Source organism: Episyrphus balteatus, chromosome 3, assembly GCF_945859705.1.
Source record: "Episyrphus balteatus chromosome 3, idEpiBalt1.1, whole genome shotgun sequence".
Taxonomy (NCBI): Eukaryota; Metazoa; Arthropoda; class Insecta; order Diptera; family Syrphidae; genus Episyrphus; species Episyrphus balteatus.
Genome location: NC_079136.1, coordinates 98,560,958 through 98,576,376, shown reverse-complemented (window position 1 = coordinate 98,576,376; position 15,419 = coordinate 98,560,958). Strand labels below are relative to the sequence as shown.

Below are 15,419 nucleotides of genomic sequence, written 5' to 3'. Positions count from 1 at the left end.
AATTAACGGGCAAAATGGCCCACTAAGCAATCGGGTAAAATGGCATATAGTGCACCATTTAATGCTATACCTACATTTTTTACTTTCACATTTGCATTTTCTTAATGATGAAGATGGCGAGTAAATATAAACGATCTACAGAGAAAGAGTCAGTTTAAGACTGAGAAAGCTTTATTAAAAACCATACAAAAATTAAAATAAAGCTCCCGAAACATTCCGAGTTGCAAAAACTACACTAAGATGACGGGTAACCAATAAAACCAAGATTCTGAATGCCTGACAGAAATGTCTGGGAAGTTTAAATACCATTTTTTCCCACACAAATGGAAAAAAAGCGCGTTGGCTATAATTTGCATTTAGAACCTCGTTTTGTTTGCACTCATATGCACGAATATTCGGATACTTGCATAAGAGTAGGTATGACTTTTATTCGGGCAAATTTGATCAGTGAAATTTGAAGACGTTTTGAAAATTAAATAATTTTAATATCTTTCGGAACATTCTTAACTCGTTTAGCAAACAAATGTGAGGGTTACTGATTAAACTTTGAAAGTATATGTATTTTACATTATTTTACATTAAGTTTTAATGATATAATTTTTCACCATTTTCCCTTACTACAATATGTTATAGACTTTTTGCAATAAGAGGAAAATATTCTAGCAAATCATTATTCCGCTATTGAACTCAAAATTTTGCGATCATTTAAAATTGTATTTGTAACATAGGCCATTTTGGCCTACAGTCTATATTCCCCTTCCTAATTTTACATGAACTTTCAACTAAGCTTTTCAAACAGAAGTTGCAAATGTACTTCTAATACTCATCCAAGTGGTATTCTTATGAAATAACAAACCGATTTCTAAGAAAGATTTCCGGATATTCAATTGAAACTTCAGCACATCAAATCAATTTTCTTTAAGATCTTATAAAGACTTTACCACATTGAAGAAGAAATACAAACTTCTTCTTCTTAGTAAGTAAACATAATTTTTTTTAGAATCATAACTTAACCAAAACAAATTGTTTAAACCACAAAGCATCACCCTATTTATATTGTTGGATAAGTCATTTGCAAACTGTAATAAAAAGAAAAACTTAAAGAAGAAACAAAAAAAAAGAGAATGCAATTTTAATTTGTTGCACAGTTGAGAACAAACAGCAAAACGTCTAACAAAACCACAAACATTTCTCGGTGCATTTCAACAATGTCTTTGATACCTTGTCTTGGTGACTGTAGAATATTGTAATAGGATTGAACTGCTCTTCATCACAGGTCCGCCAGAAGATTTTAAAGAGCCTTTCGTGATACAATTTTTAAGTATTACAAAATACCCTGTTACTTTTCATACCGAAAACTACAACAATTTTATGGAATCTTAGCCATTCTTGTATTAACAATGCTAAAAAAAACGATTTTTCAATATGACATTTCTTGACACATTCTTTATTTAGTTTTAAATTGGTATGTTATATATGACATCTTTATTTAATCATTATTCCCTCTTATAAGCTATTTTTTCTTAATTATTTGTGACTTCACCTACTTTTTATGAACTTAAATTATTTTGGAAGAAGAATGTCAAAAGCGTTTCAAAGTTCTTAGCTTCTTCTTAAGTTATTCTGTGCTACTTGTGTCTTGCTGACTAACTCTTCAAATGCTGTTAATAGCTGCGTTCCTTTGAAAACATTTATCTAGTGCTTAGTACATACTTAAAGCTGCTTTGAACTACTTTTTCAATATAGAAAAAGTAGTTCAAAGTTGTTTTAAGTACTAAACAGCAGATAAATGTTACCAAAAGTATGCAGCTAATAAAACATTTGGTCCCCATAATTTTAACTTTTTTAATTCTTAATTTTCACTACAAATATTCAAAGAAAACTATAATCGAACATTGATTTTATATCCTTTATAAATGTAACAATAGAGCCTACCTAAAAACTGCGCCTAGATTCCCAACTTGATATCTCACTCCCTAAGAACCTGCCTATAGCATTTGCAACATCTGTATCTGATGCATCCATCCAGCAATTCTACTCTATCTTCTATCCCATTTGATGACGATTGCAACAAGTATGTGTCCCGTACGACAAGTTATATTTTTAGTTCAAAGTCTTAGTTTTAGTTAGATGAAGATGAATCCGTGCCGAACACAGGCTTGTCCATTATAAACGCAACGATTGCAACTATACGACGACGACACAACGACGACTCCTTTCAAATTTAATTAACAACTATGAACTAATTTCGCCTGTCACACATGCAAATAAAAAAGGGATCCCGCCGCGGGCAACGGGCGGGCAATTTATTCAATGGAACGACAAGTTTTTTTTTTGTTGTCCTATCCTATACACCGCACCCTGCTGCTCTTTCCAGTCAACACAAATTGGAATGTAGAATCTAGTTCGTGTGCCCAACACTTGTCTTTGAGTAGATTAATTAGCCAAGCACAAAGATGCACTATAGAGAACAACCAGAGCGCATTAAAGCAGTCAGCAAGAGTCAGCAGCAGCAGAAACGGTGGGGAATTTATTTGCGGGCAAAGTCATTGCCGCTTCTAATGTCATTTTATCATTTTGATTGGAATACAATTGGGTAATTAACATTGCACTGTTGATAGTCAATGTTTGGTATTTTATTTATGGGCCAATGGCATTGGGTCTCTTTCTATCTTCTGTATATCTTTGCTATAGATTCATGGAACATGGTGAAATTGTTTGTTGTTGTTGTTATGTTTTTTTGGAATAGGATAACATGTTCACGTGTTTTTTTTCAGTTGTCTTTTTAGCTTGGTGAAAATTGCTTGGATTTGGTTGAGTTGTCTTGTAATTGTGGCGTCAAATGACACTGGTATGACATTTAACAGTCAAAGAGATGTGTCTAGACTAGATTTTATATTATTTTTATAGGATTTAATGAATTTATGATGTTCGTTGAAGTTGGGCGACAACATTTTTTCGTTAGTTTTGAAATTATTTCTTTTGATGTGGTGAGAATTTTAAATAGAAAAATAACTTTGTTCTCCTTATCAAACTAGGTATATGGTTTTATTTTTAGAAAAAAAGTCAAATAATATCTTACAACTACAACCCCGAATGTTTGGATGAGTCAGCAATTGGATATACCTAAATTCAAATTGTTTTTTGGGCTCGAATGGCCATTTTGTAAATGCAGAATAGTCTCTGTGATTCAAAACTGCCAGCGATCGGGATTAGTTGACTTTATAAAGTTTAAATTCTGTCGTTAAGTATTTGTTGGTGATTCCCTAGAGGGAAAATTGATTGTTTTAAGGACCCAAACAAACGGTTGTTGTTAAATGACTAAAATGGATAAGGTATTTTTAAAAGACCCTGACGATATTGATTAGAATAGAAACAAATAAGTTCCTACTTTTGAAATGAAACAACTATTTTTTGGACCGTTATTAACAGTACATACCTCCCATAGAACGGGTTTCTTGATGTCTGACTTTCTCGTTAACAATGAAACCGATTACAAAGAAATTTTATGTGTAGCAATGTTCTAGACCTTAACAAAAAAAATTAAGAAAAAAATTATTTTTGGATTTAAGGAAATTATTTTTTTGAAAAATCAATTTTTGAAAACGAATCAATATTAAACAATATTTCCTTTTTATTGGCTTACCAATTTATTTTTATAATTTTTTTTTTATTTGTTTCATATCTAAAAACTATTTTTTGTATGCCTCTATGGATTTTCAAAAAAAAAGTTCTAACTGTTTTTGTTGTCCTTATGGTTTCGATACGATCACTTTCTAAAACTCAAAGATCAAATATTTTTCTCTGCAAAACGTGAAGTAAATAGCTAGTTACAATTTTCTTTTATTATACTTCGAAACTTCCCATTATAAATGCAATTAAAAAAAAAATTTGTTAACAATACGAGTACATAATCTCAAATCCCTCAGGTTGCTTGGGATTAAAAATTTTGATAATTAAAAGTCACAAAATTACTAAAAAATAAAATGCACGACTGGGTCGCACGAACTTGCTCTTAGAGTTCAAGTTGCTTAAATATTTAAGACTTTTTATATAGAAACTTGGGAAATGTAGGTAGGGTCAATGTGGGTAAATGTAAACAATTTCATGTCTTTTTTTTCTTTTGACTTTAGATTTGAATATGTTTTCACGGAACAACTTCACAGGTATCTTCAAATGCAAATATGAAATGATGGCAATTCTTCTTTATAAATATAAACAAATATTTCCCAAATTGTTGAAATTACTGTCAAATATGGCATGTTTACAAATACCCCACCATGTTTGTGTTTTTTTACAAATTCGGGGTAAATGTGAACACTGATTTAAAATTTAGAATTTCCTCTTTATCATATGGATAACGACTTGAAAAACGTTCAAGAAGGTATTTGACAAAAACTTTTTCAAATTGCAATAAAAATTTTTGTATTCTTCCTTTGATTCTTTATATAGGCACCCAATATGCATCCTGAGCAGCTCCGAACGTCATATTTTTTTTTGTTTTTACGTCGAAGACCGATTTTGCATCATCATCTACTGAAGATGATAGATTTGGCTACTTTAAAATGTGACTCCACGGCACTTTAGCAATAGTAATTGACTAAAAATACTTTATTTTTATTAAAACAAAAAATTTCAGCAAAAATATATGTTTATATTTACCCCCAGAATACGTTATTTACATTTACCCATTATGAAAAATATTCTGGGGTAAATGTAAACGCATTCAAATCGACATAAATGTCGTGTATTTTAAAATTTGTTTGTTTCACATAGTCTACATCAAAATTCAAAACTAAAAAGTATTTGCAAATTATACTGACTTAATTGAATCTGCAAGAATATTTAATATTTCTGAAAGACTGACGACTTGTTTGGCACTTTAAAAAATTATCTTTCACGGAAAATAACCTCGTCGAATGAATTCTCCTTTGACAGCATTGAGTTTGACGTATAAGTTAAAAGATGCATGCGTCCGCGATTTGTACTTATGCATGCGTCAAAGAGACTTAACTGAAGCTTGTTATCAGCCATGTTCTCATTTACCCCTGTTTATATTTACCCACATTGACCCTATATAAAAAAAAAAAAACAAAACAAAACAAAACAAAAATTCATTTTTCAAAAAAATAAAACAATATCTGAAATCAAATCGCCCCACAAAACAAGTATGCAATTTTATTTGATATATTAAGGTGCATTTTTAGAAAAAAAATTTTTAAAATCGTTAGTGCCGTTTTTTAAAAAAACTTATTTTTTATAAATAATTTTTTGAAAAAAAAGTTTAAAAATAAAACTGGTATGCCATTTTGTAGAAATAACTAATCAACATCTAAAAACAAAATTTCAAAAAAATTCAATGTCCCGTTTTCGAAAATTTGATTTTTCAAAAAAAAAATTTCAAAATTTTTTTAAAAATCCAAAAATTATTTTTTTCAAAATTTTATTTTTGGCTTATATTAAAATTGTATAAATGCTTTTGTATAAGTAGTTTTGCAGAAAATCCGATTTGAAAAAAGCGGTCCTATGGCAGGTACCGTTAATAATGATTTTCAAAAAAAAAATTTTTCTTCAAAAGATAGATCTTGTTTAAAAACTAACATTTGAATTTTTTTAACAAAATCGTTGGAGCCTTTTACGTGAAATTAAACTTTTCCGAAATTTTTGTATGACAGGTACCGTTATTTTTGGTCCAAAAAAATTAATTCCAAAAACCCCTCTGGAGAGTCTCCAAAAACTGCTACATAGCAAGTTTGAAGTCAATCGGTCCATCCGTTTAGGCTCTAGTTCCTTATACAGACAAACAGACAGACTGACAGACTGACAGACTGACAGACTGACAGACTGACAGACTGACAGACTGACAGACTGACAGACTGACAGACTGACAGACTGACAGACTGACAGACTGACAGACTGACAGACTGACAGACTGACAGACTGACAGACTGACAGACTGACAGACTGACAGACTGACAGACTGACAGACTGACAGACTGACAGACTGACAGACTGACAGACTGACAGACTGACAGACTGACAGACTGACAGACTGACAGACTGACAGACTGACAGACTGACAGACTGACAGACTGACAGACTGACAGACTGACAGCCTGACAGACTGACAGACTGACAGACTGACAGACTGACAGACTGACAGACTGACAGACTGACAGACTGACAGACTGACAGACTGACAGACTGACAGACTGACAGACTGACAGACTGACAGACTGACAGACTGACAGACTGACAGACTGACAGACTGACAGACTGACAGACTGACAGACTGACAGACTGACAGACTGACAGACTGACAGCCTGACAGACTGACAGACTGACAGACTGACAGACTGACAGACTGACAGACTGACAGACTGACAGACTGACAGACTGACAGACTGACAGACTGACAGACTGACAGACTGACAGACTGACAGACTGACAGACTGACAGACTGACAGACTGACAGACTGACAGACTGACAGACTGACAGACTGAAAGACTGACAGACTGACAGACTGACAGACTGACAGACTGACAGACTGACAGACTGACAGACTGACAGACTGACAGACTGACAGACTGACAGACTGACAGACTGACAGACTGACAGACTGACAGACTGACAGACTGACAGACTGACAGACTGACAGACTGACAGACTGACAGACTGACAGACTGACAGACTGACAGACTGACAGACTGACAGACTGACAGACTGACAGACTGACAGACTGACAGACTGACAGACTGACAGACTGACAGACTGACAGACTGACAGACTGACAGACTGACAGACTGACAGACTGACAGACTGACAGACTGACAGACTGACAGACTGACAGACAGACGGACAGACGGACTTCCGGGACCCACTTTTTTCGCATTGTCTATCATCGTAATGTCATGGAAAAATGTTATCTCAACTTTTTTTTTGTACGAATGCATAACTTGATATATAGTACCTATATCGCAAGTAAAAACACACAACATCCTGAATTGAGTCCTTAAAAATAAATTTTGATCGCTTTTACCTGAAATTTTGTTATAAAATAATAAAAAATAAATGAAAATGTTTTACTAAACTAGATTAAAACTTAAAATTGAAAAAAAAAAACTACACAAGTACTAAATCCATTTTCGTGTGATTTTGAATCGACCTTGACCTAATTTTTTTTACATAACCTGCAACATATTTAAAAAACAACGATATCATTTGCAAATGAATTAATTTTAGATGTGGATAATTGAGTTCATGTCATTCGTGCACATCAATTTGATCTAATGAGAGGATTTCTCAACATTCTTATCCTCCCCCATGTGTACAATTGTTTTTGTCAATTATCGCACGGCTATTTTTGTGGTTTTGAAATTAGGAACAAACAAACAACAATAACAAAAAAAATACATAGCCCTCTTGACTTCCGACGCATTGGATGCATAGTAATTCAGGGCAAATATTTTGGCAGCATGTAAAAACTAAAATAAATATTTTATTTATTTTTTTGTTTTTATTTAAATTGTCTTGTTTTAAATATAATTTAATTGTGCCTTTATTTAAAGTAGAAATGATAACCTGAATTTAGAAAAGATCATTGAATATTATTCTAGAAATTAAATTATTTTGTTCTATACTGGTACATAATTATACCTAACGCCTAAAATTAAATAATTTTAATTAAGAGGTTTCTAAAGTTAAAAAAAGGTCTATAATAAAATCAAAGTTTGATAGTGGTAAGAAATACACAATTATTAAATTATCATCTCAGGAATAATTATTTCTGTAGGCTAAAGTTCTTATATAATTAGAGTACGTTTTACGGATCTCTCTAAGTGCCGGTTTGTTCACAGTCGATTATCTTTTAATCAAGGATTATTCCATACAAAAATCCTTGATTAAAAGATAATCGAGTGTCAACAAACCGGCCCTAAATGGAAGCAATTATGTTTTTTTGACACTATCCAAAAAGGTTTTGAAATAATTGTACATATCACCATAAAAGTAATGATAAAACATTTAAGCTTGAAATCGAAATTTGAGGGAAAAATATAATCTTCCTCCCGAAAACATTTTCCCTAGAGATCGTATTTTGAATAGGCCAGAATGAAAGTAGTAATTATTTTATGACCAAACCATTTATTTATTGGAACCCGTTGCCAAGAATACAAGCGGTGTTATTCCCAGGTGGGTTCCAGACACAATTGGATTGAAAACGAAATTAATTTGAAATTTTAATTCAATGAAATGTGGAACATAAAAAAGGGTAGCCGCATAAGAAAATTTGAGATATCAATCAAACGATGATAGAGAATGCAAAAAAAGTGGGTCTCGCCGTTTTTCCGTCTGCCTGCCAGTTTGTCAGAATTTTCTCAAAAATGGCTTCTACGATTTTGATTAAAAAATTCAAGTATACGTTTTTAGACAAGGTCTACCTTTAAATGAAAAAACTTTTTTTTTCGGAAATCATTATTAACGGTAGGTACCTGCCACATAACCGTTTCTTTTTTTAATTTGATCCTCAAACTAATAATTCGAATTCTTCAACTTTTTATACATTTACCTATATTATTTAAATATAAAACAGAAATTAAAATTTGAAAAAAAATCCTTTTGGATTTAAAAAAAAATATTTTTTTTTTAATCAAATTTTTAAAAACGGAACATAAAATTTTTTTGAAATTTGTACGTTAAGTTAAGCCTGAACTACATCAAAACACAAAGTCAGAAAAGTACAAAAAAGCAAACAAAGCTCAAATTATAAAAAGCACATGTATATTTACCTGACATCTATTAGAAAAAATTTAACTAAAAAAGCTCTTTTGTTTTTGAAGTTTTGAAATTTCAAATAAAAAAAAAAATTGAAAAAATAAACAAATTAGAGTCAACTCCATCTAATCGAATTGTCACAGGACACGAAAATTGGTTCGAGTTTGAGGGAAATTCGACTAAGAGGAATCTATTTAATCTTTTTGCTGCAGGCGGTTTCATTAAAAACGGTAAAAAAAATTTGAGTTAGAGGAAAATTTTACCTAAAGGAAGTACGACTTATAGGGAATCGACTGTATTTGAAATTTCAATTGTTTGTCAAAAGAGCTTTTTTTTGCAAAATGACAGGAACTATGTGATCGAAGAGCTACCTTTTGTTTTCAAAAAACTATTAAAATAGTTTTTTTTTATAAATAAATTACATAATTACATACTTTTTGGAAATTTTTTGTTTTCATATATCGTCGGTGAAACCAGAAAATTGCGTAACTCCAAATTTTTTGAAAATTAGATTTGAATGCCATCTGTTAGACAAACCTAATATCTACCGTTCCTTAAACTCAGAATCCCCTTAAAGTTCATAGTTTTTATTTTATTAGCAAATTAGAAAATGAAAACTCATACAAATGCCTTCAAAACGATTTTGTTTTTTTGTTCTCCTATAAAATTTGCTAAAATGGAGTTACACACTTTTCTGGTTTCACCGACGATATGTACTTTTACCAAATTTTTATTCAAAAAGTCAAATTAATAGCAAGTCGATTTTGTCAATACGAATATATTTTATTTAAAAAAGACAGGTTATATTTTTAATTCAAAACTTTGAGTTTGAAGTATAACGATATCATATGAGATTATTTTTTAGACAAAAGAGGTATAAATTTATAAAAATAAAAAAATACAAAACTCCTAATTACAACTTCTAAAATGGGTCCAAAAAGACTAAAAATACCAGATTTTGAAAGTCCATAATTTATTCAATTTTAGCCGTATTCAAGTTATGTAACCATTATGTTGAAAGATAAAGTATCTTCTTTTTTTTCCTTTACATGTTCAATATCTATAAATGCTTAAATGATAATTAGTAAAAACATAAAAAATTTCGTTTTTTTTCTCTTTTTTGAATAGTTTTTCTTAGTTTTGTTACATCAATCGTAGTCAATCTGAGTCCCTGAGGTCAAAGAACGTTAGAAAAAAATAGTGGGATTGAGTGTCCATTTTGGCTGTAAACCAGTGAATCTTCGAATTTGTTTAAAAAAAAATAAACGTTATACAAATTATAAAAATTATAATCTTCAAAAATATTTCTTTAAGTAAGTCACTCTGCTTTACTTATGTTATCATGCAAGTTAAAATATTGCACCTATGCTATTTTAATAGAAATTTAATATTATGATTCTTTTTTTTTTTTTTTCTAAAAATACAATGGTCATTTGAGAGCAAATCTATTTATATAATTTTTTGTTTTGTTTATGTTTATACGTCTGATGTCAATTTCAGCCTAATTCCTTAAAATGTGATCCGCATTGAAAATGGAAATTGCAAAACGTAAAAGAAAAACTAAAAAAAAAAACAAAAAAAAAAAAAAATTGTCAATTAAATTGCCTAACACCCTAGGCAAATTGACATCCTTTGATAACGTCAACAGACGTCGTCGTCTCTGTCGAAGATTCCTCAGTTGAATTGATTTTTTTTTCTACACAAGTTTAGTCGATGCGTCTTCATCGTCGTCGTTGCTTTAATTTCACTATTATAGTCTTTTTTTGACTAAGAAAATTCTATTAAACGAAGAGACAGACTGACTGATGCATTTAAAAACTCAAGGTGGTGAATTGGTTGTTGTTGTTGCTATTGTTGATCTATAAACAAAACAAAATCCAAGTGTCAAAGGCGGAAGAGGATTCATCATCATCCTCGAAAGACTAACAACTGGCTAAAGAACTATAATAGCATGTCGCGCACATTTTATATGCAAATTACAAGTCTCCTAAACACTCCTCAGGTATATAGGTATATAGGTATAGTTACCTACACAGGAATGCAATTTGCTTTTATAGACATTAAGAAAAACGCATTGTGTGCAAAGCCAACAAAAACACGCACCATCGCATCAGTGAAAGTTCCCTACGAGGTGGCGAATCTGTCAGAGTCAAATCGTAGCAACAACGGCAATCGAGAGTGATGATATTTTTAGTTTGAACGGATTCTTCTATTATTGTCATCGACATTCGACGATATAATAATGAAAATTTTTCTCTCTTGGCCGGCAAAAAGAGTGCGTGTCGATGTCGATGTCGGTGTCGCTGTCGCTGTCCTACAATGACGACAAAACGCGACGACTTACAACCTAAAGGAATGTCAATTGACTTCGTTGGCGGGCGGCCGCGGCGTATTTATATAAGATAAAGAAACATGATTTGGGCGGAGATGAATTTCCTTCTAATTAATTGTAAATTTATTTATGAGAAATTTAATTAAGTATTTAGCAAGATGTTTAAGGGAATTTAAGAAAGAAAGAAAGAAAGAACTAAAGAAGCAGGAATGAAATATCAAAAGACCAAAAGAATCACAACAAGAATATAAATGGATGGAAGTTTTGTTTTGTTCATGTAACAAAGAAAACAATTCGCTAGTTTAAGGAAGAACTATAGGACCCTCAAGAGTAAAAAAGACTGAACAAATGCAAATAGTCAATATCTGATAAAACATTTGAATGTCTTTTATGAGAGTGTAGACTTTACAATATAAAACTGTTCTGCTAATGTTCAATCGGGTTGTCTTTTGACTATATGAACAATCTTGGAGAAGAGATAGAACTAATTTCAAGTTCAAACACTTATACCACTCTTCTATGATTTTAAAGTGGCTACTTGACTATTAAGCGAATATTATGCAATTTCTTCAACCTTATTTTTTTAACAGATACCGAGCAGAACAAAGCACTATTTTCAGCCAATTTATTCAATTTCTTGAAAATACTGTTAGTACTTGACGAAAAAAAGCTTAGGCTTGTTAACTATTTTTCAGAAAGATCTAGTTAAGAAAATGAAAAGTTATAATTTAAACAAAGTTTAAATCAAAGTTCTTCTTTCCTTAAATGTTCTTCCTATCAACAAAAAACACTAAGGCCCAATTTATTCACACTCCATTAAATTTCAAGGCTCCATTAAAAATTAGAAAACTGTCAAATCGCATACAAATTTTAAAATTTCCTTTTTTTAATGGCGGGTTTAAATTTAATGAAGTGTGAATAAATTGGGCCTAAATCCTTGGTCATTTACAACAATACTTTCTAGGTGATAGCAGCAATTTCGATGTAGTCAAGAATTTCACCTATTTCGGTGTAACGATCAAATAGCTTTGCAAACTACTTATTCTAGTACGCTTGTGCACTAAGAACTAGGACTGAGTAAAAGCGGATATCAGAGTTCTTGGCCTGGATTATTAGATACTCTCTGTTAGTAATCTTTAAAACCTAGATGTATTTATACGAAAACAGTAGCAAAACCTTTCGTCTAAGACAGATAAGTAAGTAAGTTCAACTTTCCATGCTAGAAAGATGACAGTACAGTGTTCTTTTTATAAACTTTTGGAAGAACCAACTCATTCAGACCTTTAACAAATTTTGTACGTTGATTTGCCAGGTTACTTCGTTAATTTGCTAGATTCGTTCGTTGTTTTTCCGGACTTGTCCGCTGATTTGTAGGGTTGATCATTGATTTCCCAGTTCCGCTGATAATTTGCGGGATTTTAACGTTGACATACCGGGTTCACCTGTTGAATTTACGCATATACTGGGTTCACCTGTTGATTTCATGCACAAGAATCCGGAAAGAAACGTAAGTTTCTGAAACTGATTGATCCCATAAACCAAAATACAACATATACACAGGGAAAAAAAGACCACTTAAAAACAAGCGGTATTAAATTATTTCTGCATGTTTTTTTTTCAAGATAACTTCAGACTTAAATTAAGCGGAAAAATCATCTTATTTTTAAGCGGAAACATTTTAATAATAAAAAAAAAACTGACAGCTGGTGGGGATCGATCCTACAACTGTACTTATCATTCTGACTGCTCTTCCTTACCTATTTGATTTCAGTTACTCTGTTTTATCGAATTCATTTGTTTTCCTTCACTTTAACTAATGACAAGTGCAAATTCGATTTAATCAAAATTAAAATTCTTAAACTTCGTTTTACTTTGACACTTTTTAGTCTTCACACTTTTCCTCTCTGATAGGCTACTAATTGATATAATTTCTTTCTATATAATTCATTTTTGTTCATATACACATATATTTAACATTTATCTATTATTTTTCAATTTTTTTTTGTTTCTACTTTTTTTCCAAAAAATAACCAAAATAACTTATTATAGTTCTTTTGTTGCAGAAAGAATTCACCGACGACTGCGTCTTCAACGAATCCATGGAACAGCACAACTACAACACATACTCATCCACATATAATTCCAATTCACGTCGCATCTATTATTTGGCACTGAATCGACATGGTGAACCGCGAAAGCTTCAAATTCCACCCAGCCGTTCGCTGGGCAAATTGGCAACATATACAAAAGCCATTACCGAAACCGTGCCCCAAGATCGTGTTGAAACGCTTATAGCGAAAATATTTGGCGCCAATCGTGTTAAGCACGGCATCCGTCAACTCTGTGATACTGGCAAACCGCTCGTCGAATTGACCGACAAAATATTAAAAGCACGCCCCCAATGCACTGCAACTAGTAGCAATAGTAATAGCAATAGTAATAATAATAATAATAATAGCAATAGCAATAGTAATAAGAATGGCCAATTGAACGTTCCTGCTGCCAATGATAAATCTAGCAATAGTAGCCTAACAAATAGTAGTAGTAATAGTAATAGTAGTAGTAGTGGCCATACTAGCGGTAATAGCAACAATAATCATGTAATCAAAAAGAAGAAGAAAAAACGGCGATGTCGGCCGGGCGAAAATGAAGACGAGCACAATTGCCAGCGGGGTAACGGGCCACAGGCGATAAGGAAGCGCCCTAACAATAACAATAACAAAATGGCCAAGTGCAAAGAAGCAGCACCCGATGCGGCGGCGGCCTTAGAATGTGCGAATCAGAAGCGACCGAAGAAAGGTGGCAAGAAGCAACAAAATGGCGGTCCAAAGCACAAGCAAAATGGCGGCCCTGGCCAACAAGGTCGCCGAGGTGGCAAGAAACTCAATCAAAATGGACGACAACAGCAAGGAGGTAGCAATAGTAATAAGAAAAATAACGGTAAGCAGCCAAAAAACGGCTTGGGTGGAGGCGAACGAACAACAACAACAACACCAACAACAATAATAACAACAACAACAGCACATCCCATTATAAACAACAAATTAACGCGAACGCCACGCTCGCGAACCTTACCACCAACCATGAAACCCAAAACATCAACTTCAACAACAACCACAACAACAACAACAACCACACCAGCGACAACATTGGCAACACTACTGCAAGTTGTCAACAGTCAGCAAACCCTTGTTAGCAGTAATCAAGTCAGTAGTCAATTTGCGGCTAATCAAACGTCAAGCGAAACTCAAGATGCCGACAATTCCGATGCCGAGGACATCACAGCCGAAGATGAGACCGGCACCGGTGAAGCCGAAGAAGAAGACTTGGCCATGGAAGACGACGATACCAGCAGCCATTTGCCATTTATTGCTGAAAATACACAGCTAGTTGGTGGCGCTGATGACTTCCTGTATGACGATGATCTTGATTTGTGAGTCTTTTCCTTAATTCAAGTTTAAAAATTATCAGACAACTTTTTTTTTTCTAATTATAAACTTTTGTTGTGTATGGATATTATTTTTTATTTATTTAAAATTTTTTTTTTGTAAATTTTTGTGCATTTTCTTTTCGTTGTATGTATACAATTTTTATGTTTTTTTTTTTATTAGACTCAGGTAACAAGAAAATAAAATTGTAACAAAAAGAAAAACAAAAGAATTAAGCATTTAAATACAAGTTTTTACACATCAAATTTCACACAAAATTAAATTCAAAAGAAACACATTACACCATTTTTTCTAACCCCACATTTAACATTTTATACTAAAAATTATTTTTTCGAAACATTTGCCTTCATACATAACTTTTCTCTATTTTTTACAAAAAAACTAAATTAAAAACTTTACCACTTTTCCTTAAATCTCACTGACTGCTATTCTTATAACACAAAATACTATAAATTTAATCCCATTTCGACCGCATGGGATTTGATTTTATGTTTCACTTAACGCGGTAAATTCTTTTAATAAAAAAAAAGAAACTCTCGTTCGCCTCCACTTTTATTTTACTTTTAATTTTCTTAATTCTTAATTTAAAAAAAAAAATCAAATGTTATCTCATCAGTTTTACTAATAATTCTTAAGTTTATACAAAGCACATCATAATCACTCACGACACACACACACAGAAACATGAAGTCACGTTTTCCCATTTAATCATCCATGTTTTATAGTATTATAGTAAAAAATAAAATACTCATTATTGTATATTCGTATAAAAAAAAAAAAACAAAAAAAAAAAGAAAATTGGCTAACCCAAATTTAAAAAAATCATGATGAATACCTAGAGTTGGAGTTGCACTAAGGGTTCTAA

General features: G+C 32.2%; 1 protein-coding gene and 1 long non-coding RNA gene across 9 annotated transcripts in view; one reads left to right on the top strand and one right to left on the bottom strand.

Annotated features, from left to right (window-relative positions):
* The window catches only part of LOC129916955 (uncharacterized), a 90,615-nt gene that overhangs the window by 50,350 nt on the left and 24,846 nt on the right, over window positions 1–15,419 (bottom strand). The gene's annotated exons all lie outside the window — the stretch shown is intronic.
* The window catches only part of LOC129916933 (probable serine/threonine-protein kinase DDB_G0282963), a 140,738-nt gene that overhangs the window by 119,734 nt on the left and 5,585 nt on the right, over window positions 1–15,419 (top strand). For 7 of the 8 annotated variants that reach the window (XM_055997181.1, XM_055997185.1, XM_055997183.1 and 4 more), the window contains one exon: window positions 13,169–14,538. In XM_055997181.1, the coding sequence (XP_055853156.1) occupies window positions 13,169–14,538 (1,370 nt within the window). Of the gene's footprint in view, window positions 1–13,168; window positions 15,353–15,419 lie in introns of those variants that run through there. The other variant, XM_055997189.1, reaches the window with a different exon arrangement.